At 44.6% G+C, this 24,883-nt stretch overlaps 1 protein-coding gene across 3 annotated transcripts in view; it reads right to left on the bottom strand.

Annotated features, from left to right (window-relative positions):
* Positions 1 to 24,883, bottom strand: part of ALKBH8 (alkB homolog 8, tRNA methyltransferase) — a 67,026-nt gene that overhangs the window by 21,419 nt on the left and 20,724 nt on the right. For all 3 annotated transcript variants that reach the window (XM_081909804.1, XM_081909805.1, XM_081909806.1), the window contains exons 4-7: positions 24,415 to 24,546; positions 21,748 to 21,843; positions 19,355 to 19,459; positions 16,749 to 16,819 (exon numbers count right to left, since the gene is read on the bottom strand). In XM_081909804.1, coding sequence (XP_081765930.1) covers positions 16,749 to 16,819; positions 19,355 to 19,459; positions 21,748 to 21,843; positions 24,415 to 24,546 — 404 coding nt within the window. The remainder of the gene's footprint in view (positions 1 to 16,748; positions 16,820 to 19,354; positions 19,460 to 21,747; positions 21,844 to 24,414; positions 24,547 to 24,883) is intronic.

Raw genomic sequence — 24,883 nt, 5'->3', positions numbered from 1 at the left:
TGTGCCAAACGCCAAAATTCTGTACCTCAATTTTCCAGGAAATAATTAAGATTATAGGTCATAGTGATTCCCCTCTCCCGCCCCCTGTGGTACTACTGAATATATTTGAAAACAGAAAAGCACCATCCCATTGCAAAGAATTGGGGTCACATTTGTTACCGTAACTGCTGCCTAAGCTATTATGGCTAGACATGGGAAGGACTTAGTAGGTGCCAACCTTGTATCCTGGCATAATAAAGTGTGGGAGATTGCCTTAATTGGAGGGAAGGAACTTACTTACAAATTGAGATTGGCTAGAGAACAAAGCAAGACAGACATGCTTTGTGTGTGATTTTATTAAATATGTTAACGACGATTCGCACAACTTAAACCCACATCCAACATTTAACAGATCTTGATTGATTCAGTAAGATATACCCAGCAGTCCCCTCTCCATCCTCTTTTTCTCTTCTGTACACCATTATCTCCAACTCATTTTATAAGGCTCTACATATCCTACTGTGCAAAGATGTTCTCTATCCATTAATCTATTTTTACCAATCTATTTTTTCAAAAAGGCTATGTTCGGTATACATAAATCAAAATGTTTTGATACCGTATTTCTTCAAATATAAAAAAAGCTATTTACAAAAAAAATAAATATTAATGAACCTATGTTTGCCGTGCCTGTTAAAATCTAAATCTTAGTAGGACTAAAGCAGGCACATCCAACTCCAAGAGACTCATAGTATAAAAAGACCAGCTGTGATCTACCCATTGTCATTGCTAGGAGTTGTTAAGCTTTTGGGGGGCGGGTTGGCCAAAGTTCTGGAGCTTTTTTAAGGGGAAGGTTGGTCAAAATTCTGGAGCTTTTTTTAGAAGAGAAGAAGAAGAAGAGTTTGGATTTGATATCCCGCTTTATCACTACCCGAAGGAGTCTCAAAGCAGCTAACATTCTCCTTTCTCTTCTTCCCCCACAACAAACACTCTGTGAGGTGAGTGGGGCTGAGAGACTTCAGAGAAGTGTGACTGGCCCAAAGTCACCCAGCAGCTGCATGTGGAGGAGCGGGGACACGAACCCAGTTCCCCAGATTACCTGACTACCGCTCTTAACCACTACACCACACTGGCTCTCCTTTTTAGGGGAAGGTTTGCCCAAAGGCGATCACTAAACTTCAGGCCATGATCTACCTGGGACAACCCTGTGATCTACTGGTAAAACACGATCTACCTGTTGGATATGCCTGGACTACAACATTGGAAACAATCCTTTGCTTCACAATTGCTCCCCAGTCCTTACTGAATGTGAGGCTGGATCCTTCCAATACAACCATTTGTACCCCGGTGGCAACAGCCCGGCTACTCTTGCTTCCAGGGTGCATATGAAAGAGATGCCCACCCCCTACTCTGGACAAACCAACATTGGCAAAAAGTGCTCTCAACTATCACTTGATATAAATAATGCTAATTTGAAAGTATATTGCCTCCCAAAGCCCTTTCAAAGCACAATGAAGTCTCCAAGCTGCATCTAGGGTCGCTAGATCTAGATCAGGCTTCCTCAACCTCGGCCCTCCAGATGTTTTTGGCCTACGACTCCCATGATCCCTAGCTAGCAGGACCAGTGGTCAGGGATGCTGGGATTTGTAGTCTCAAAACATTTGGAGGGCCGAGGTTGAGGAAGCCTGTTCTAGACCAATGATGAGGAGCTGTTGGCCAGCCAATTTGGAATGCAGGCAAATCCCACCTGATGACGTACAAATGACTTCACCTCACATGTCTTCAATACACAACTTGCCATCTTATCGCTTGTCCGATAATGCCAGGCCACAAGGCACCCCTACTTCTCCTTCCTATCGATTTGCTTATTTGGGATTAGAGTCTGCCTGCCCTAAGCCACAAAGTATTTGCTACTGAAAGTTTGCTGCCGGGAACTTTTGGCTCCCGAGGCCAAGAGTTTAACAGTTTTCATTGCCTCTTGATCTCTTGCGCGCTGACTGGTCTAGCGAGAACTTAATCCCCCCCAGGAAAAGTAATGCAGGCCTTGGGCACCTCATGCGATTACAAAGCCAAGGATTCAAGCCAGGCTCCCAGCATAGCCTGGTTTATTAAATTTCACCAACCGCCCACGCTCAGCTTCTTACAAAAGGCTCCCACTGTTTCCTCAGCCGCATTCCTTCTACGAACAAGAAGCATTTAATGCTGTTTAGTCTCCGTATTGTTTGCCTCTTTGAGAGGATTTCGCTAAATTGAAATATGCCCAGAACCCATAAATTTAGCACTGATGCAGGCAAGTGCCACCACCTCTGACGTGATCAGACCCTCTGGATGCATCAGAACATAAGGGCTGCCTTGCCGGATCCAGAGCAAGGTCTGTCTAGTCCACTATTCTCTTCTGAATGTCAGAACAGTGTGCTTACGAGCGGAGCATGACAATTATGTCCTTCTGCTTCTCTTTGTCCCAGCAGCCGGTGTACTTATGTTCCACTTGGCCACAACTGTCGATTTTGTTGACAAGTGAGGCCTGCAACAAAATGTTGCAGTATGGAGTGTGCCCTGTTCAGGATTCCAGCTGCCCCATTCCATTCCCCCTGCCAGCCTCTTGGCTTTCCATATTCAACCTCTGTGGAGGGAAGTAGATGGGTATTTACTTACTCCTTAATAACAAAACCCAACTCCCAATCCAGCGCTTCTCCTAAACCCGTATGGCTATCACCAGCCATTCTCCTCCCTTCTGAACCCTCAATTTACTGGTAGCTCAGTAACTGTGGGGTACAGGCATAGTACAGACCCAGACAGATACAGCTGTTATGCCCATCTAATCATTTTAGGTGCATACACTGGCATGAAATAAGTCCCCAAATTTTACTATATTTTTCAGCAGCTCGTCTGCCTTCACATACCCAGGAAAGATAATTGGTGACGTTGTCAGCATCCCAAAAGAGAGAAAGACTGAGAGATAAATCTTTTATTTAACTGATTTCTTTGTAACAAAACACAGCCATCTGGAGACAATATTTTACTTGCGACGGGGTTTTACTTTACTGTTGGTGTCCATTGTAAGTTTTCTGTTTTGCACTGTGCCTGGCACATAGCTCTGGGGAAAGCATCTGTCTACTCCTCCAAATCTACCATATGCACACCTAATCTCCCTCCTCCTTTGGGTACCACTCCTCGCCATACCCGCAGCACGATCCCAGGTACATGTCCCTTCTGAGGCTCACAGGGGCTGCAGCTCTGGTTCAAAGCCCAGAGAGCTATTGCTAATCAATGCAGAATCAGAGACTTCAACCTTTTCAGACCTGGGATTCACTTTAATCCCAACATACATTTGGGGACCAATTTCTTAATTCCCCCCTACTTTTATGTCCCTTTCAGCTCAGTACATACGCTCAGGAGTTAAGTCCCAGTGAGGGCTTCCTTCCACCTAAGAGCAAACACTTTCTTATATCTATTATTGAAGGGCCCCCAAACAACTGCACAAAGTCACAATTGCTATGTTCCCTCTTTTCCTTCCTTCTTTCCTTATGGGTGGAATTTGGGTGTAGCATGAGGGAAAAGATGCTTCCAAGCAGGAATTTCCATGGCTTGGGGAGGGGGCCTAGACTGATAAGGGTCCCTGAAATTCCTGTTCATAAGTATTATGGAGGATTCTCCAGGCCTGAAATACAAGAGAAGAGTATATGTTTAAAGAAAAACTACTCTTTAGCAAGATGATCCACATACTTAATGAAAGCCATCACTTTGGTCAACGTTATCGTATAGGAAACATGTGGATTTAATTTCAACGCAGCATGGCTTGCTTTTGAAATGGATTTGTAAAAACCCATTTGGGGAAACCGCTCTCTGAGATTGCAACGTTCTTACAGTTGTGCTTAACTCCTAATGAAGAAAAATGGGGATTCGTGGAAACATGAAATACCGCATTCTCAAAGACTGCATTCTCTATTTATATGCAAAATAAAAGATATATAATTTACTCGAAATAGGTAGTTGAAACCTTTTGTATCCCTCCTCAGCAGGTTGGGGACAGGTAAAGGACCCCTGACCATTAGGTCCAGTCGTGGCCGACTCTGGGGTTTTGGTGCTCATCTCGCTTTATTGGCCGAGGGAGCCGGCGTACAGCTTCCGGGTCATGGGGACAGGTAGCAGCAGTCAAAACAACACACACAACTCTTCAGGTTAATAAGGTATGCCACACCTGCTCAATTCTGGCCCTTGAAGCAAAGCTGGCATCAATGGTAGGCACTACTGAGCATATGGCTATGCTCATTCATGAGAAAGGGCCTCTCTCTGGCCCTTGCTCACCAGGCCTCTTTAAACATGCAAGCAATGACAAGAGAAAGGAGATGCAGCAACACCCTCCGTTTGCCTGGCGGACTGGTCGAGTGAACAGATTGCAGAGATAGTAAAGACTTCCTGCTCCATGATTGCAGTCATGGGATTTTTGTCTTTCACATGACGGTATATGTTTTGACTCCACAGAGTGGAAAGTGACGGAGACAGGATGTTTGTGTTACTGTGTTCCGTGAAGTGGGACTATTGTCCTTTGTTCATTCCCTCTTTGGTGCCTGATGCTAGAGAGAGAGGGAGCCATGTTGCAGTGCTCCGTGTGTGTTTATATGTAAATAAAGTAGATTAGCCAAAATGCTGAGTTGCTGAGGTGTGTCACGCATGATGGACAAACTCTGTGGATCCCTAAGTGCGCCAGTGTCAGTTGGCATCGGCCGCTGTGATGTTCGGGCTGAAGAAAGCTTTTGAAGCTCCCAAACAATTGACCAGGAGGAAGAGAACATGCCAGTTGGGCATGTGTCTCTGCCAGGGTCCTACTCAAGTGTAGGCTGAACTCCTGACAGACTGCACCTTGCCCAAGCCCTATTGGAGTTTGCCGCCAACACACTTCTACTGCGCTTGCTGCTGGTGTGGTGGCTCCTCTATAAAACTGCTTTAAACAGCTTATAGCAGAGTTTCTTCCTGTTGGCAGATGACAAGAGACTATAAGACTAGTGCAAAATACTTAGTCAAGAGTTACTTTATTTCTTGGCTGGTTCACAAGCGACTATATACAAAACTATTTACATACATCTTTCCACCACAGTGTGATAGTACTCTTTCCTCCTGCAGGCAAGTACAACCTGCAACTTCCTCTTTTATTTTCACCCCCAGCTGTAACCAATCAGCCTAGATTGTCACTCCTAACTATGAAAGAAAACTTCTTTAAAGCTACAAACACCTTTTTCTGTTTCTTTGCAAAATGACTTCCTAACAAGCCCCGCACTCGAAAATCCTGGAGCTGCCACTACAAAGAAGAACATCCTACAGAAAGAATTCGTTCTTTGATTGTTAACAGACCTCTAAGGAAAGGAACGCGGGTGGGAAGCAGGTGGCGCTGTGGGTTAAACCACAGAGCCTAGGGCTTGCTGATCAGAAGGTCGGCAGGGTGAGCTCCCGTTGCTCGGTCCCAGCTCCTGCCAACCTAGCAGTTCAAAAGCACATCAAAGTGCAAGTAGATAAATAGGTACCGCTCTGGCGGGAAGGTAAACGGCATTTCCATGCGCTGCTCTGGTTCGCCAGAAGCGGTTCTGTCATGCTGGCCACATGACCCAGAAATTGTACGCCGGCTCCCTCGGCCAATAAAGCGAGATGAGCCCCGCAACCCCAGAGTCGGCCACGACTGGACCTAATGGTCAGGGGTCTCTTTACCTTAAGGAAAGGAAGTTCACAGTTGTGTTATTGCTGCTCTTCATGTTTGTTGCAACAGGTGGTACGATCCAAATTATGTCCCCAGTTGCTTTTTAGCAGCCACAGTGTTACTAAAAGTTCCCTGGAGGTATGTCCAACCCAAGCTCGTTAAGGGCTTTTAAAGATTCAAATCAGTGCTTTGACTTGTGCACCTTGCTCCCCCACCTCTCTGTGGGTACACATGTACACACTTGTAGTTAGTGCTTGGCAAAACAGCATTCGCACTCAACACTGCCTGTGCCAAAGAATAACATGCACATCCCACAGGAGAGATGCCCTAGACATTGTAAGATAGTGCCCATGTCACCCTGTGGGCTCAACATTCCTTTCCTTTCTCGGGCAGATATAAACAGATATTACACCGCATCAAAAGCAAAAGCAACGAGAATATATTTTGGCTGGAATTTCCATCTGACAAACTATAGCGCTGGTATACAGATTCATAAATGTGGCTTTGCTAGTTATACAAATATTTGACGTTTTGTTCTAAAATCTCCCCTCAGGGCTCAAAAGGACACTGCTGTATATAGGACATTTTATCCTGGCATAGTAATGGAAGTATAAATCCCCGGGGCTACGGCTTTTGTGTTGAAGATATTATCCAAGTCCATTTTACATCCCGGAGGGACAATACCGCCAAACTAGTGATTGCCAATTTAAGTTTGCTTCGCTGCTCAAAAAGACCAATTGTGCCTCCTTCTGGTTTTATCATTCCACAGCCTCCATCTGCATGCAGAAAACTTTTCCGACAAAATTTGCCACAGCCTTAAAATAGACTCTTGTAACAAAGGGGGAATGACGTCACAGGCTCGATGAAATTAGCCCTTTTTAGTCAATCCCTGAACTGAATACTGCTGAAATGCAACGGCTACTTTCTAATGCTCCACAGTTCAGCTCAGCTGCTGCTAATTTCTGACAGGCATCAGTTGCAGCCAGGTTCATTTCATGCTCTGATCTTCCAAAAATAGCTCTGAAAGTTTGTTTGTTTGTTTGTTGTTCTAAGTAGCCACCACTGGTAGAGCTCTTGCAGAAATTAAAACTATTATTGAGTGGGTTGGGGGGTTAAGTCCTAGTGTACTTGCAACTCCTTGAGGGTTTAAAGGAGGGAGAAAGATATATAAACGCTGGCCTGCGTAATTAAGGAAAACAGATACTGAAACCATTTATAATTCATATTAAGAATGTACCAAAAAGGGAACAATAAGAATAGGGATGAGGATAACACAGGTTTAAAATGTCAAATATAATACAATAAAGGAGAGGCAAATGGGGGGGGGGAGGGGACGGGCAGAAGCATGCCAACAGCCCAACTGTTCAAGTATCAATTAGAGGCTAGGTAACCTAGGAAACTGCCCCTCAGTCCCAGCCCTGAAGGCACAAAATGGAGCACCAAGATAGTATGGTCAGACACAAGCCTAGGATGAAAGGGAGAAAAACTGCATGGCAGTTGCTAGGCAACTTCTGCCACCCTCCTATTCTCTAGGAACAACAGTGGTTGCCTAGCAACTCAGACCTGCATTCTCCTACCTCAGTAGAGGCCTTGGTCAAAAAGAGCCTGGAGTCTTCTTGTAAACCTGCACCAACAGAGGCAATGGCAAAACAGGGGGAAGGGGAGGCAAAGTATTAATGTGTGTGAGGAGAAATATCTCAACATAAATAAGAACTTAAAAAGAGCCTGCTGGATAAGGCCAATGGCCCATTCCATCCAGCATCCTAGTCTCACAATGGCCAACCAGGTTCCTGTGGGAACCTTGAAAGCAGGACCTGAGCACAAGAGCACTCTCCTCATTATCTGTGGGATTCCCCCTTCCTTCTCACCCCCAGCCTTCTCCGGAAGATGGAGCTTGCTCGAGGATCCTTGCAGCATTTGTACATTACACATAGTGGATGGTATTTAATAAGAAGATTGTTATCTCACCGCCTAATATTACAAAAAGTCTGTCAGAACAGCGGCGGCTAACCTTTGGCCCTCCAGGTGTCAGGCATAGGTCTGTGGTAAAACACCTGGTGTCAGTGAACTTAGCTCTTTATTCAAAGAAACAAAACAGCACAGGCCTAGTGATCACAACAACGTTTCTCAGTAGGTCTTGCCCCAATGAGGCAGTTGCAAGGACTGAGGGACCCTGCCTCCCCACTGCTGCCTAAGGCTCCTCTCCCAGTTCCTTCCCATGCAATCTGCGGCTCCTTCCTCTCGCCTCTTTGTCTTTGCCCTGGTCCACCCTCGTAATTTTTCTGCATGTTCTGGGATACCAGGGGAGATAGAGGCTGGTCACAGGAGGAGGGGGAGACTCCCTGGATTCTTCAGCAGCCTGACTCATCTCTGTCTCCTGTTTCCTCTCCTCTTCTGCCTCTGCTTCTGGGCTTCTCCCTGCCATAGACTCTCCCTGCTCACTAAACCCTGTCACCTCTTCAGCTTCCAACACTTCGTTCTTCCCAGTCTGCTCCCTCTTCTTCATCAGACCATTCATTGTCATTCCATCCCCAGTTTGATACCTCCCACCACTCCTCTGCATCCGGCCAGTCCATGACATCAGGTGTTGGTGGACCACAACTCCCAATATCCCTGATTATTGGCTGGGGCGGTTTGGGATGTTGGGAGTTGGGAGTCCCACAACATCAGGAGGGCAACAGATTAATCACTGCTGTGTTACAGCACGACCCACTCTCTTGTAGTAATGATGAGATTAAAAAAAGGAGATACACAACAAAAACAAGACAGGAAGTCGAGTTAACGCTGGCCAATTAATCTGGAAATAGTTGCTCTGGTTATATACCTTGGGAAGGAGACATCCATCTGATTCACTGACTTCAATGGGGTTGACTTCTGGCAAAAGTGTATAGGATTTCACTATAATCTGACAAGTACTTGTATTGATTAGCGAAAGTACAGAAGGGCTGAGCCTGATAACAGACAGTAAGAACATAAGGGCCCTGCTAGATCAGCCCAGTGGCCCATCTAGTCTGGCATCCTGTTATCACAGTAACCAACTAGATGCCTATGGGGAGGATCACGCAAGCAAGACTCTAAATTTGCAGCAACACTCTCTCCTCCTGAGGTTTCCAGCAGCTGGAATTCAGAAGCATACTGCTCCCAATCATTCTCGTCTTGCAGTAAATGGACAATTGAAGGCGTTTGAAAGATGGACAGTGATTCCCCCATGGAGACACAATTTAAGCAGAAGTAGCATTTTCTGGATTTTGCTGTAGCTGTGATTACCCTGCGGCAAAAAATGAAAAATGGTGTGGCAAAGTCAACAGAAATGTAATTCTGCAACTTTGCATTAAAAAAAAAAGAGCTTAACTCACTCTGCAATTTTCAGGATTTTTTAAAATAATAGTACAAAACACCCAATGAGAATCCTTCTACTAGAGTGCCAACTTGAATAAAATATTTGGGGGGGACGACAGATAAGCCCCACCCTGCATAATCGGTCACATGATGCGGCACCCTCACATCATTTGAATGACAATGTCCATTAACGGGGGACAGGGGTGCCCCCTCAATTATTTTATGGGAGGACAAAGAGACCTCAGACCCAATGAGTTGGTTCTTTGTATGCTTCCTACAAAGAACAAGTATCTGTGTCTCATTGAACATGCAGGTATCCATCAAAGCAGAGCCCTTCAAAAGTAACTGCTTTAAAAACAATGGAGCCTTGCAATACATACATACCTATACATACATATATAAATATATACGGTCTATATATACATATATATACAGAAGAACCAACAGCAGGATGTAAGATTTGCAGGATGAGTCTTTGAAAGAAATGTGGGAATATAAAGAAGCCAGAGACAAAAGAAATAAACTAGGGCAAGTGTCTTAACAGAATAGCCTGTCTAATTTTTATTTTTAAAAAGGGGAGAGAGAATACAGGGACCCACATGCTGGGCTGAAGTGTGCTCTCCTTGTGAGGCCACATTCGCCACTCGCTGAGCCTTTTGCATCAGTGGAAACTAGTTTCTGAAAAGCCCTGTAAGGAGCCTTGAGAAGCCCCCTGGGATAGACTGGTACAGAATTACAAAATCACAAAGTTGGAAGCTTTTGTACAAAATCACAAAGTTGGAAGCTTTTGTCTCAAGCAGGGAACAGAGGATGAAAAAGACCTTTCTCTGCCGCGGACCCTGGAGAGGCACTTCTTGCAAGAACAGACAAAACTAGGCTAAACAGACAAACAGTTTGGCCTGCTGTGAGACAGCTTCCCATGCTCCTAAGTGATCTAGTGGCTGTGCATACAAGGCAGATTCTTATCTATGGGGACCCTGTCTGGGAAGGGGATTTTGCTTGGTTGCAAGAAGGGTTTGGGGGCGGGAGTACCTGTGATGGTACAGAGTGGAGAATGAAAGGCAAGGAGGGATAAGGGTTCAATTCCTCTCGAAAACACCTTTTTACAAACAAAAAATTAGAGCCTCGTCCCTAAGGATGCTTAGCTCTACAAAACGTAGCTTCATCTGTCACATCTGCTTTGGCAGTTTACAAAATGGGACTCCGACTCTTTCCGTAGGCTCACGTCACTGAAATCTGTTTAGAGCTTGACAGAAGCTGAGCTGAAGCAATGCTCACGCAGCAAGGCAGGCATGCAGGCAGTTTGTGCATCTCTAGAGACACCATCCGGAAGCCATGAATACAACAGTCACACCTAACCAGGCAGCTTAAGAAAAGGCCATTTTGCAGGTCTGCCTCTTTGCATTTTCCAAGCAAATGGGTTATTTCCTTAGGGGGAAGCAGCACGTACGCAATTGCTAGTGAGCTGCAACACAAGCATTTGTTTTATCAGGAACACATAAATCAGGAGGCTACTGCTTATTTAACTGACAGTAAGACAGAACAAGATGCGGGTGGCGCTGTGGGTAAAACCTCAGCGCCTAGGACTTGCCGATCGTCAGGTCGGCAGTTCGAATCCCTGCAGCGGGGTGCGCTCCCGGTGCTCGGTCCCAGCACCTGCCAACCTAGCAGTTCGAAAACACCCCCGGGTGCAAGTAGATAAATAGGGACCGCTTACTAGCGGGAAAGTAAACGGAATTTCCGTGTGCTGCGCTGGCTCGCCAGATACAGCTTGTCACGCTGGCCACGTGACCCGGAAGTGTCTTCGGACAGCGCTGGCCCCCGGCCTCTTAAGTGAGATGGGCGCACAACCCTAGAATCGGACACGACTGGCCCGTACGGGCAGGGGTACCTTTACCTTTAAGACAGAACAAGGGACGCGGGTGGCACTGTGGGTTAAACCACAGAGCCTTGGGCTTACTGATCAGAAGGTCGGTGGTTCGAATCCCCATGACGGGGTGAGCTCCCGTTGCTCGGTCCCTGCTCCTGCCAACCTAGCAGTTCGAAAGCACGTCAAAGTGCAAGTAGATAAATAGGTACCGCTGCGGCGGGAAGGTAAATGGCATTTCTGTGCGCTGCTCTGGTTCGCCAGAAGCGGCTTAGTAATGCTGGCCACATGACCCGGAAGCTGTACGCCGGCTCCCTCGGCCAGCAAGATGAGCACCGCAACCCCAGAATCAGCCACGACTGGACCTAATGGTCAGGGGTCCCTTTACCTTTACTTTTAAGACAGAACAATTTGACAGCAGAATCATAGAAATGTAGAGTTGGAAGGGACTACAAGGGCCATCTAGCCTAACCCCTGGCAATGCCCAATGTGGGGCTCAAACTCACAACCCTGAAATTAAGAGTCTCATGCTCTACCAACTAAGCTATCCTACGCAAAGAAATTACTATAGCGTCCTGGGAGCAGGGGAATCCCAAGTCTCTGATGTGCAGAAAGAAAATGAGGATCACAATTGTATTTATCATGACCAACTTATTGTGTTAGCTCCACGTAGGAATAGCTACAATCATTTGAGTATTTCTAGGTAGGAAACTGAATTTGGAACTTAAAGATACCTGTATTCTGTGACCAGAAATCCCACTATTTTAGTCATTACCCAAGACTGAAAAATGCCCCCCTGATCAAATATAGTGGTACCTTGGGTTAAGTACTGAATTCGTTCCGGAGGTCCATACTTAACCTGAAACTGTTCTTAACCTGAGGTACCACTTTAGCCAATGGGGCTTCTCGCTGCCACCACGCCGCCGGAGCAGGATTTCTGTTCTCATCCTGAAGCAAAGTTCTTAACCTGAAGCACTATTTCTGGGTTAGCGGAGTCTGTAACCTGAAGCGTATGTACCCCGAGGTACCACTGTAATTCCACCTTTGTTCCTTTTCCTGGAGCACCAAGAACAACGAAGGCAACCTGAGAGAAATTTCAGGTTGCATGCCACTCCTGTCTCAGGTAAGGGGATAGACTGAGTGTATCTTGGCTGAGGGTTCCCAAAATCCTAGAGCCAGCATAGTCTGGTTGATCACAGAGCAGTGATCAACCTGAACAGGCCTGGCAGCACCCTATTTAAACGGACTGTGCCCAGAGTGGTCATGTACTGTATCCTACTTTACAGAGGACAGTTCTCTTATCTGAAGGGTTGCCTGGTCCAAGTCCAGTACAGGGATAAAGAACCATAACAAAGGAAAACAGAGGTCTTGGAATTTCCCATCAAGCATCAGGACCACAGGTTACCTGGTCACAGTCTTTCCCACTATGATGAGATGTACTGAATTTCCATTTAAAATTTCTTTGCTATACACATAAAGTTGCATGTGCAAATTATATGCTAATCTTTGCCATATCTTTTGACCTATTTTTGCCAGTGCATTGTGTGTGTGTGTGTGTGTGTGTGTGTGTGTGTGTGTGTGTGATGTGTAAGTAGCCCCCTGAACTCTACACCCCTAGAACAAGCCAGAGGGAGGTTCCTACACAAACACCCACAGGTAGACAGATTCCTCAGCAGATAAATCAATGTGCAAAGGCATTCCTTGAGAAAGGAAGCTTAAAAACTACTGGTTTAAAGCAGATTTTTCTTAATGCTGCATTCTCCCTTTTTATTATGTTTTCTGGTTGTATCATAATCACCACCTACACAACCCTAGCTATAATACCCTACCTTTCTACAGAGTTCTCGAAAAGTGTTTACCCACAGTGTTTTCTGTCTGCGACAGGAGAATAATTGCACTTCTCCACTTCACAGTAATGCGATAAACCGCAATAAACTTTCAATGTGCTCATTTGCCTTCATGGTTGGAGGTCTGGTTAAAAACCTGAACTGCAGAAAAATCAAGTGAAATTTTAGACATTATGTACATGGTGTGTTTTTTTTACTTTTTGGGAAGTATGATCCATTCCTCAGTTTTTATTATGTGATTTTCTTAATTATGAATGCAAATTCAATGCAAGATGCAACAGAAGGTTTTAAAAAAGGGTAATAAATTACTTGCAAAATGAAGAAGGTCTGGGATTATTTTTTTGCAAGCAGAGCAAACACATTTTAAAGGATGGGCTAAGATGGTTTCCTACAGAGTATCTGCTTACAGTTGACTTACAGTCACACAAAATTTCAGGTAGGGATGTGCACATCACAATATGAATCAAAGGATGTATCCAATTGTTCAGTGACGTTCCAATTAATAATAATTACTATTATCTCATTTCCTCTTCTTCAACTATTTAGGGTTGTTGTTTATGCAGCCAAAACAGAACCACCCATGTAAAAATAAAAATAAAAAAGGTAAAGGACCCCTGGATGGTTAAGTCCAGTCAAAGGTGACTATGGGGTGCAACACTCATCTTGCTTTCAGGCCAAGGGAGCTGGCTTTTGTCCGCAGACAGCTTTCCGGGTCATGACGAAACCACTTCTGGCGCAATGGGAGACCGTGACAGAAACCAGAGCGCATGGAAACGCTGTTTACCTTTCTGCCGCGGCAGTAGCTATTGATCTACTTGCACTGGTACGCTTTCAAACTGCTAGGTTGGCAGGAGCTGGGACCGAGCAACGGGAGCTCACCCCATCGCACAGATTCGAACTGCCGACCTTCTGATCAGCAAGTCCAAAAGGCTCAGTAGTTTAGACCACAGCGCCACCCACTCCCTGGAACCACCCATGTACAAGAGAGTGGTATCAGCAAACTTGATGTAATTTTGATATACACAGGACAAATTTCATGAATACGATGAATCCTATTATGGAAACAAGTAAGGGAACCCCAAATGAAGGCAATTGTCATGAGTTCCCACTGAAATGTCATGTGAGTGGTCAGACTTGGAGGAGGAGGAGCTCGGGGAGTTAGACCTGGAGGAACCAGCTTGGTAGACGTTACAGATTACAAACCTTTAGAAATGTCTGATCCCAGGGAGGACCACAGCAGTTTAGGCGGGTGGGATTTTACCCTCCAAAAAAGGCTCAGGCAAACTCTCAGGACTGCCTCCCATTACCTCCCTTCCAATAATGCCCCTCCGCCTCAGATTCTCCTCTGGCCCCTGCCCCATCGCACAGGGACCTCCTTCTTCAGGGAAGGCGGCTGGAGCAAATCTGATGCCAAGCCAGCACCCACTCCACCTCTGGCACCTAGGAGACCAAGATGTAAACACACACAACCCTCACCAGCTCACTACTTCATTTGCTACTCCGGCTGCTACTAATCACCAGTTACACAGCTTTCTAATCTACAAAGACCTTTACAACCACACAGCATTCTATGCCGGATGTTTTACAACGAATGCACCAATGTACAAAACATATTACAGAATCGCCAGGAACAAGGATGTTGCCAAAGGCAAAGGCTGCCACAGCAGGAACTGATCCATCAGGCAATGACTGGGCTGTTGCAGCTGCCTTCACCAAAGCAGGGAATTAATATTCTGTTACAAAATGGCATCAAAGACCTGGACGGAGCAGGAGCTTTAGGGCACTTTGTTGACGAGATTCATCTCTCACAGTTACTTTTCAAGGCAAAGAATGTGGATGCTGGCTCTCTCTTTAAAAAAAAAACAACAACCACCATGAATTCGGTTAAACTTTACTGCCGGACACATGGCTGTGTTTGGGTGGAACTTACAAGGGCATCTCAGCAGTGAAACAAAAACCCGTCCTGCCATCCTCAGTTTAGCAGCTGGCATGTGTCTCTGCCACTTCCCTAAATTCTTGCTATGGGCAGAAGAAGCAGACTGCCCCCATCAAGCTCTGTTTACGAAGCCCAATTCCCAACTTTTGCCTTTCTTAAGTGATCAAAGCTGCTGTTAAATAAGTCTGCAAGCGGTTATAGGAACATAGAAAGTCTGACCACTGGCATTGTCTACACTGACTAGAAGGCACTATCTGGGGTTTCAGGCAGGAAACACTCCTGTCAGGGCTTGGAGTCAGACATGGGTCAACATGAAAAACACAGGGCTCTGTTGTCAGTGAAGCTGACTCTGTATTCAAGGAAACAGCATGCAACTTGACAACACTTCCCAGCAGGCCTTGCCCCTATAGAGCAGTTGCCAGGACTGAAGGCCTCTGCCTTACACCCTCTCTAATGCTCATCCTCTCTCGGACGCTTTCCAAGCAGTCTCAAACTATGCATGTGCATCAGGCTTAATCTTCAGTTAAGAAAGGGTCAGGTGATGGCAAAGGTCTCTGCCTGAGAACCTAGGCCTCATCTGCAATATACCTCTAAAGCTGTATCATAACCCTTTAAGGAGTCATGGCTACCACCCCCAAAGAACCCTGGGAACTTCAGCTTATTGAGGGTCTTGAAAGTTGTGAGGAGCTACAATGCTGAGTGAGTTTTAACAATCAATCCCTCTTCCCAGAGAATTCTGGAAATTCTAGCTTAGTGAAGGCTCTAGGTTCCCTCATTGCGAGAAGCAAAGCTACAGGGAACCAGGCAGAGGGCCTTCTCGGTAGTGGCACCTGCCCTGTGGAACACCCTCCCATCAGATGTCAAAGAGATAAACAACTACCTGACATTTAGAAGACATCTGAAGGCAGCCCTGTTTAGGGAAGTTTTTAATGTGTGACATTTTAATGTATTTTTAATCTTTGTTGGAAGTCGCCCAACTGGGGAAACTCAGCCAGATGGACGGGGTACAAATAAATTATTATTCTTATTATTATTAGGAGCCTCCCAACAATTCTCAGCACCCTTAACAAACTACACATCCCAGGATTCTTTTGATAGAATCCGTGACTGTTTAAAATGGGATGATACTACTTTAAATGTATTGTAAAGTGCAGACAGGATCAGTGTAGATAATAAATGGGCTAGATGAACGAAGAGTCGCTGCTTCCCATGTTTTGAACCCCCATTAAAGGTTTCAGCAAAATGCAATCAGCCGACAGACCCACTTCATTTAGAGCACTCTGCTTTAAAGAGCTTAGCTGCAGCATATGAACAACACAATCTCGGAAACGCACAGATGTCCTTCCTGCTCAACCCCCCCCCCCCCGCCTCTGCTTTTGTTGTCTCTTCTTAAGAAAAGGCTTCTGTACACCAATGTCAGCTTTCATAGCTGACAATGGAAGATAAGAAGCATCCATTAGTTCCTGGATCAGGATGGACCAAGACAGACAAAAGTACTTCAAGGCCAGTACATCTCAAAAATAACCTATGAAACAGAGGAATTAAATATTATTATTTTTTATTCACAAAGGATTTTCAGGCAAAGCTCCCTGCAAGAATTCCACCGGCGGCACAGCTACTTCTAAGAAATCCTCACCTCATATTTTTTAAAAATTCAACAGGTGTAGCTAAATAGCTTCAGGGTGAAGAAAAGAGATGGCCAAGTCTGTCTCAGTCCTCTAGGCAACGTATTTTTAAGACCAGGAGGGTTTTTCCCCCCATAACATGAAATTACAAGTGCTCAGAACATAGAAATACTTTTGTTGTCCAGAAAGCAACACTGAAAACTTGGATAGGGCACAGAGCTTAGTTCTTCACCCCAAGCAAGTTAAGGCATGAGTGCACTACAAGGAAGCTTGGCAGTATTGTCAAAGGAGACTGCATACTGGGCTCAGTTCAGATGTGGTGCAAAACTACAGTAAACACACACTTTTTTTATCTCCCCATCCTTCAGCATCTGCTGCCTGAGGCAGTCCCCTCATTCTCCCTAATGGCTGGGAGGAACCCAACTTGCCTCTACTCAAAAAACCCAGAAAAAGATATACAAATTACCTCAGCTCCTAAACTTAGAGCTATGATTTCATCCTCAAAAGCAGAATGCGTATCTATGTGAGGAGGGATTCCTGCAACATAAAACAAAGCCGTGGTTCAGTACATGTGAGAATCCATTTTTCAACTTTTCCTCACCATCAGTCTTACTCTTGTAGAAGAAGAAGAGTTTGGATTTGATATCCCGCCTTTCACTCCCTTTAAGGAGTCTCAAAGCGACTAACATTCTCCTTTCCTTTCCTCCCCCACACAAACACTCTGTGAGGTGAGTGGGGCTGAGAGACTTCAAGAAGTGTGACTAGCCCAAGTTCACCCAGCAGCTGCATATGGAGGAGCGGAGACGCGAACCCGGTTGCCCAGATTACGAGACTACCGCTCTTAACCACTACACCACACTGGTAGGCCAAGAAACTTCCTTCATTCTCTACAGAAGTCTCAATCCACCTAGTGTCCTTCAGAAGTTTTGGACTATAACTCCTAGCCGTCCAGCCCAGTTTATGACAGGTAATAAATCAAATTTAACAACAACAAAAGCCAAAGGAAAAAGAAATCTTGTTACAAGTGCTATGGATGCCTTAGGCTAGGACTAGAATTTATGGCAAATGCAGATTTGGCATTAAACACAGCACCACTGTCACTCCTCTTACTATTTCCCCATCTAAGGGATGCAAAATGTAGTACAGTGGTACCTCGGGTTAAATACGCTTTAGGTTACATACGCTTCAAGTTACAGACCCCGCTAACCCAAATATTACCTTTGCTTCAGGATGAGAACAGAAATTGTGTTCTGGCGGCGCGGCGGCAGTGGGAGGCCCCATTAGCTAAAGTGGTGCTTCAGGTTAAGAACAGTTTCAGGTTAAGAACGGACCTCCGGAACGAATTAAGTACTTAACCCAAGTACCACTGTATATGATGCCTTGTAGCTATGCATTCCTCCACTATAAGCTTAAGTTTGTAGGGAGTAGGGCAAGTCACTGCATGCTGCTATCATGTCATATGTTTTGCATCACTAGGTGTTTTAGGAGAGAGGGGTTTTGCACAGCAGTAAAGTACACATTCTGCATTCAAAAGGTCCCAGGTTCAATCCTTTACATATACCTCTCAAAATTCATATACCGCTTGATTATAAGAGAACCTCTAAGCCAGTGTTTCCCAACCTTGTGCCTCCAGCTGTTTTTGAACTACAGCTCCCATCATCCCTGACTAGCAAGACCAGTGGCAAGGGATGATGGGAATTGTAGTCCAAAAACAGCTGGAGGCACAAGGTTGGGAAACACTGCGGAGTCTAAGCGGTTTACAAAAATATATAATAATACATTAAAACTATTGATAAAAAGGGGGGATTTGAAAGATTATTACAATCTACAGTAGCTAAAAAAGAGATCACTCACATGTAACTAAGATAACCAGATTTAAATAACCAACATGCTCAAGTTCAATTAATGCATGAAGGGGTTAACGCCAGAGAGTAAGCTGTCCTGCTAGGCTTAGCTATGTCACTTCCTCTCACCTTGGAAGGAAATAGGCAATCAAGTCCATTGTTGTACCCAGTCTACCTGAGAAGTTCAGTGTGTGAAGAGTTTTAAACTGGTTGCTCCAGCTCAACCGCATGGCTCTCACCAGCCATTTTTAAGTTCCTATACCAATAATCTAGGAACTTTTACCACTTTGTAACTCAGTTAAATTTTACTACCTGAGCAACTTTTCTGGCAGATGTACAGGAAAGCACATAAACCTGACCTTGGCAGAGTTTGTAAGTACACCAATTTTTAACTAACCAAATGTGTGGTCTTTTCCTGTGCTGGAGGAACAGGGGAAATTTAGCACTCAGTTGGAAGAGCATATTTTAAAGGTCAAACAGCCTACATTTCCACGCTTTACTTTGCTGCATAGATTGTGACTTTAAATCTCTGCCAGGGTTCTCTCAACAAAGAGCACTTGCTCTAAACTTGGATGTTAACATCCAGGAATTTGCCTTTACAGTGGTACCTCAGGTTAAGAACTTAATTCATTCTGGAAGTCTGTTCTTAACCTGAAACTGTTCTTAACCTGAAGCACCACTTTAGCCAATGGGGCCTCCCGCTGCCGCCACACCGCCAGAGTACAATTTCTGTTCTCATCCTGAAGCGAAGTTCTTAACCCGAGGTACTATTTCTGGGTTAGCGGAGTCTGTAACCCGAAGCATCTGTAACCTGAGGTACCACTGTATATATTTTTATTTGCACCAACAGTAGCATGTCTAGATAGGTTTGCCTGAACAAAACACACACAAAGATCAATTTCTTCCCCCATCTTTAAGAAGGGCTGGGGGGAAAAGACTCCTACCTAAAACCCTGAAAGGCTGATACCAATTAATGTCAATGATGCCCAGCCAAATGAACCAACGGACTTGATAATATTAAGACAGCCTTCAATGTTCCTGACAAGATGTAAGACTGCTGTCTTCAGTTTCAACTGGGTATCAACTGGAGACCTTGGAGGGCTTGCCCCATATACCCAAGGAACTGACACCTCCCATACGTCCAATAATAGTTCTGCATTTACCAAGGCATTTTGATTAAGGGGTGTTTGTGTCAGGTTAAAGATGTTTGTGCAACACGTGTACATACCCTGTCCAGGTTCATACTGATTTATAGTCAGTTGATCAGGTTTCTCCTTAATGTGCCCCATCTTCAACCATTTCGTAAGAAGCTTGTTACAGATATCTGGGAGACCTGAGGTGGTGAGAAAATATAAAAGCAGAAGGTTTTCTCTCTCTTCCCTCATCCACAGCAAAACATTCCCACATCAGAAAACAAATAAAGCATACAATTAGGAAAGCTGCGAAGTTTCAACCCTTAAATTCTTCATACAGAATACACCACAAAAAGGAAAACATGCCAGTTACATTTATACGGGGTTTTGTTTTTGTTTTTTGCCAATATGGTGTTGTAGCTAGAACGTTGGACAAGGACTACAGAGGTTTAAATCTCCACAACTATGAAGTTCGCTGAGTGACCTTAAGCCATTCATGATTTGTCAGCCTAATTCTACCTCACAGGGCTGTTTTGATGTTAAGAGGAGGAGGGAGAATGACAAGTCTGTGGCTTTGAGTACCATGGAGGAAAAGTAGGATATAAATGTAATAATGAAACAAATGTGGCCATGGCTATTCACCATGCACATTTCTGCTCCATAGCTGAAAACATTACACTCGATGCTATTGTAGAAGAAAGCAGCTTGGGATTTTCACGGGGACTGTTTTCATGTTTCTTAAATGCGCTGGCAGCATAAAGCAATTAGAAACAGGCTAATTGCAACTAAATGGTCTCGGCATCTTTATAAGCGTGAGTTGGGATGGGAGGGGGGCGGTGTTCCCTGGATCACAGCACGAGTTTGCTTACTGGCGTGCCCGTTGGAGAAGGCAACTTTGAATTTATTTGCCAAATTAATGAATTTGAAATTATCCTACTGTGCCTCTCGCTTGGAGGGAGCTAATTCTGATGTGCAGGGAAAGGGATGAAGTGAACTGTAATGTATACTGTCTTAATGTGCAAACGATAAGGCTTCGCACGGCTACTTCTTGCTGTGAGCAAAATTTCCGTCTCCTAATAGAATGTGAGGGGAAAGTGCTTGGGAGTCGCTTACAACTCCATCCTCCCGCAATTGTTCGCATCTGTCTGCCTCAAGAGGGAATGGAGTGCTCCTCTGAGGGTGAAGTTACACTACTGCATTAGCAGCACCGAAGTGACCTCTCTGGGACGCAAGCCTAGGCAGTGCGTATGGGGGTCCTGGGCTGCCCATACGACAAGACCCCGCTCTCAGCCTCAGTGTTGTGGTCCAAAGGAAATCAGAGCAATGCGTTAGGCACCAGCTTGGCTGCAGGAGTTGCCAGATGGAGGAATGCAAGGTGCCATCCAACCGCCTTAAGGACGCCACTCTGGATGTTGTTGTTGTTGTTGTTTAGTCGTGTCCGACTCTTCGTGACCCCATGGACCAGAGCATGCCAGGCACTCCTGTCTTCCACTGCCTCCCACAGTTTGGTCAAACTCATGCTGGTAGCTTCGAGAACACTATCCAACCATCTCGTCCTCTGTCGTCCCCTTCTCCTTGTGCCCTCCATCTTTCCCAATATCAGGGTCTTTTCCAGGGAGTCTTCTCTTCCCATGAGGTGGCCAAAGTATTGGAGCCTCAGCTTCAGGATCTGCCCTTCCAGTGAGCACTCAGGGTTGATTTCCTTCAGAATGGATAGGTTTGATCTTCTTGAGCACTATAATTCAAAAGCATCGATTCTTTGGCGATCGGCCTTTTTGATGGGCCAGCTCTCACTCCACTCTGGATAGTGTTGGTTTTACTCCTTAGCCCTTTCTTCTCCTGAAGATATATCGCAAGGCAGTGGAGGTTTAGGATCAGACTTTTCTCCTTCCTAGATGGGCTACCTTCCCAGGTTGATGAGCCCCATCAGCCCCTCACTTCCCTCTACAGCTCATACAGAAACTGCTTTCTTGACCCCTGGACCACCATTGGTCTCATCTGCTCAATCCTGTCTTCGCATGCAGGGGAAGTCCCTAACTCACTGAGGATTTGAGACACATCGGCTACCCTCATCAGGTTAGGCAGCCAGTTGAAGCTGTTCCCAGGCTGTAATGTACCAGCTGTAATGGTTTTGTGCATCTCATATGCATGTCAGATTTTCAAAGCCACTCATTGTCAAGCATTTTCTGGACTCTTCCCTAAACACGTTAAAAGGAAATTGATTCAAACACATATCTAGGCCAAAGTCCTTTAAGACCCACTTACCTGGGAGTCAACCCCATGTTTAAGATTACAACCTAGGTGAATGGAAGCCTTGCACTGCAAGCCCATTTTTCTTGTATACTTGGAACAAAGTTTCACAGATTTCAACAACAGTTACTCCCCAGTAAGCATATACAGAATTGCAACCACCACTAATCAGTGAAGAAAGCTATATTGATTATTCAACAGAAGACACACATAACAGGCATTCCATCGGGATGCTCACCACCAGGTAATGGTCTGTCTCTATCAACATTGTTGTTGTCATATCGAAACTCGTATCCAAAATGTTTTACCCTCCTGTGTTTCAGAGACTTCTGAGCTGTGAAAATGGAAAGGAAGAAAAACAGAACCATGTTTGGAAGGGGAGAAAAAATTAAATAACCACAATATATATTTTGAGGTGCTGTTGCATAGTGGCTTAAGGACCAAGCCAAAATTCAGGAAGTTATGAGTTTGAAAGTTCCCTACGCCCTCAACTCACTCTGTGGTCTCTGATGATCCACATTTTCTCTCAGCCTCAGTCCCTCACACCTTCAAGATCAGGGGATAATAATAATGGCCTACTTTATAGGGTTCTTGTACAAATTACTAGATAATGCTTGTGAAGTACAGTAGTACCTCCGGTTGCGAACAGGATCCGTTCCGGAGGTCCAGACAGATCCCAAGTTTTCCGCAACCCGAGGATCACTGTTCTGAGCATGCGCGCGCGCGGCGGTAGACCACTTCTGCACATGCGGAGAAACCAGGTCCGATACTTCCGGGTTTGCTGCTTTCATAACGTGAAGTTTACATAACCAGAGGGCTATATAAGCCGAGGTGCTACTGTACTTTATTGAGTAATTCTGTTTTTCAACTAGAGTCATTTTCATTTCACTTTTAATTTGCACACAGCCTTTCTAGGCAGTTTATAAGCGGAAGAAGCAACAAACTATACACAGGAATCACACATTTTACAACAATCCAAACAAGACATTTTATAGATAGATGATAGATAGATGATAGATAGATAGATAGATAGATAGATAGATAGATAGATAGATATAGATAGATGATAGATAGATAGATAGATAGATAGATAGATAGATAGATAGATAGATAGATGATAGATAGATAGATAGATAGATAGATAGATGATGATAGATAGATGATAGATAGATATAGATAGATAGATAGATAGATAGATAGATAGATAGATAGATATAGATAGATGATAGATAGATAGATAGATAGATAGATAGATAGATAGATAGATAGATGATAGATAGATAGATATACTCCTTCCCACAGAAGACTTTTTTGTTCTTACTATGGTTTTTGTTCTTACTATGGTTAAATAACATAAACAGGCACTGGAAATAAATAGCAGCCTTCGAGACAACTTGGATGCTGCAATTGCTGCAATGAATACACAAACAACAGATGAAAGATTCGCTTCCACTGCACAGAGTGAGTCACTTGGTCAAATTCATGAATCCTCACACCTGTGTGTCTGGTCCTCAGGTGTGTGCCAGGGATCTGCACATTGCTTTATCAAAAAGGTTGCTGGTGGCACCAGTGAACTTCACATCTGCTGTCTATTGTAGTGCAGTTAAACCTCCAAACCAGCTCTTAAGTCACTGTTGTCTATGTGGATGATAGCAAGGGTGCCTGTTATAAACCAGTACCATGAGCAAGCAACTAAACTGATCAAAACCACTGAGGTTGAAATCGCTTTGCCAAAACGATTCCAGATTTTGCACCACGGAAACTCAAGTTCCCCACCCATAACTAAGAAACTTACGCAGATAAGATTAATATGCATGTTTATCTTTTGCTGTAAAACACCTCAAGCAGAATTTTCTTGGAATGGTATGATGCAAATCCTTAAAACAATTAATCATCTTTATTTTCACAGTTCCTGTCTCACAGCACTTGCAAGTATTTAGGCATTGTCCAGCCCAAATTTCAGCAGTGTTCAGTCCAAAACCATGACAGCAGGAAAAGGAAGCATTTGACACTTTGATGCTGTTCGACTATATCCCCATTATATCTGATAACTGGCCATCCTGGCTAGGAATGATGAGGATTCCCAACCTGTCGACTAAAAAGTTAGCAAGATGGAAACCTACACCTATCAAAATTCCATGGATTAAGAACAAGCATGGCTCAAAACACCTTTACCTTGGTTGGACAGAATTAGAATCTTTCCTATCAGTATTTCCATTAATTGATTATTATTATTTTATTTATACCCCACCCACCTGGGCGGCTTACAGCATATATAAAAACATAATAAACATCAAACATTAAAAACTTCCTGATACAGAGCTGCCTTCAGATGTCTTCCAAAAGTTGTGTAGTTCTTTATCTCCTTGACATCTGAAGGGAGGGCGTTCCACAAGGAGGGTGCCACTACCGAGAAGGCCCTCTGCCTAGTTCCCTGTAACTTTGCTTTGCGCAGTGAGGGAACCAGCAAAAGGAAACAAAGCTTTCTTATTTTCAGCTTCTGCAGAGTGCTTTCACTCCAAATGCTGAAAGATAGCTCTATGCAGCACTCAGGCTGGAACTGCCATTTCAGCAGAACCTCAAATGTTGGCTCATCACCAGCTCCACTAGGACTTCCGAGGCTGAATCTCATGTGGGAAACAGCATTCCCTCAGGCCAGGAAAGTCCTGCCACAACAGGCCCCATTTGCACCAGTGTTTCTGGCGTAAGTGGAGTACCTGGGAATAGCTCTGTGGGAAGTTATTTCTCTTGCTCCAAATCCCTGGCCTCATTCCCAAAATTGGGGAGGTGAACCCAATTTACCATAACAACAACAACAAAAATCCCCTCAAAGAGTGAGCAAAGTCATCTGTTATTTTGGCAGAGTCATCCAAAATAACAGCCATTCTTCGGAAGCATTACTTACCAGTTGAGGTGACTTCATCCTCTGCCCAATCAATGCTTTCTAAAAGTTCTTTTTCTTCCTCAGGCAAAACCAGCTCCTCAATTATCTTCAGGCCAGGAGGCAAGGCTGTAGGTGTCATGTTCTCCCAAGGAACTAGGAGTATAAAAAAAATCAAAGAACTCCCCATGCTGTTCTTTCAAGCAGCATAGACATACAGTTCTCAAACAAACAAGTTCTGTAATGATCTAGATGTTCGAATTTGCCGATTTTTAAATGCTCTCTGGGCAGGTAGCAACATCAAAAATGACAAAGCAGTTAAATATAGGGCTTGGCTGGATGCAACACTAAACCATCGTTTACATTACCAAAAAGAGTCTAGCTACCCACTCCTACCCCTCCAGATTCGCAAGTTGCCTCATTCCCCTCTGAAGCAGCCAGTAGGTGTAGTTTATAAGCCTTTACATCCATTTTGAGTTAACTGAAGCTTGCC

The sequence above is a fragment of the Podarcis melisellensis genome, assembly GCF_964234715.1.
Source record: "Podarcis melisellensis genome assembly, chromosome: 4".
Classification (NCBI taxonomy): Eukaryota; Metazoa; Chordata; class Lepidosauria; order Squamata; family Lacertidae; genus Podarcis; species Podarcis melisellensis.
This window is presented reverse-complemented; position numbering and strand designations above follow the sequence as displayed.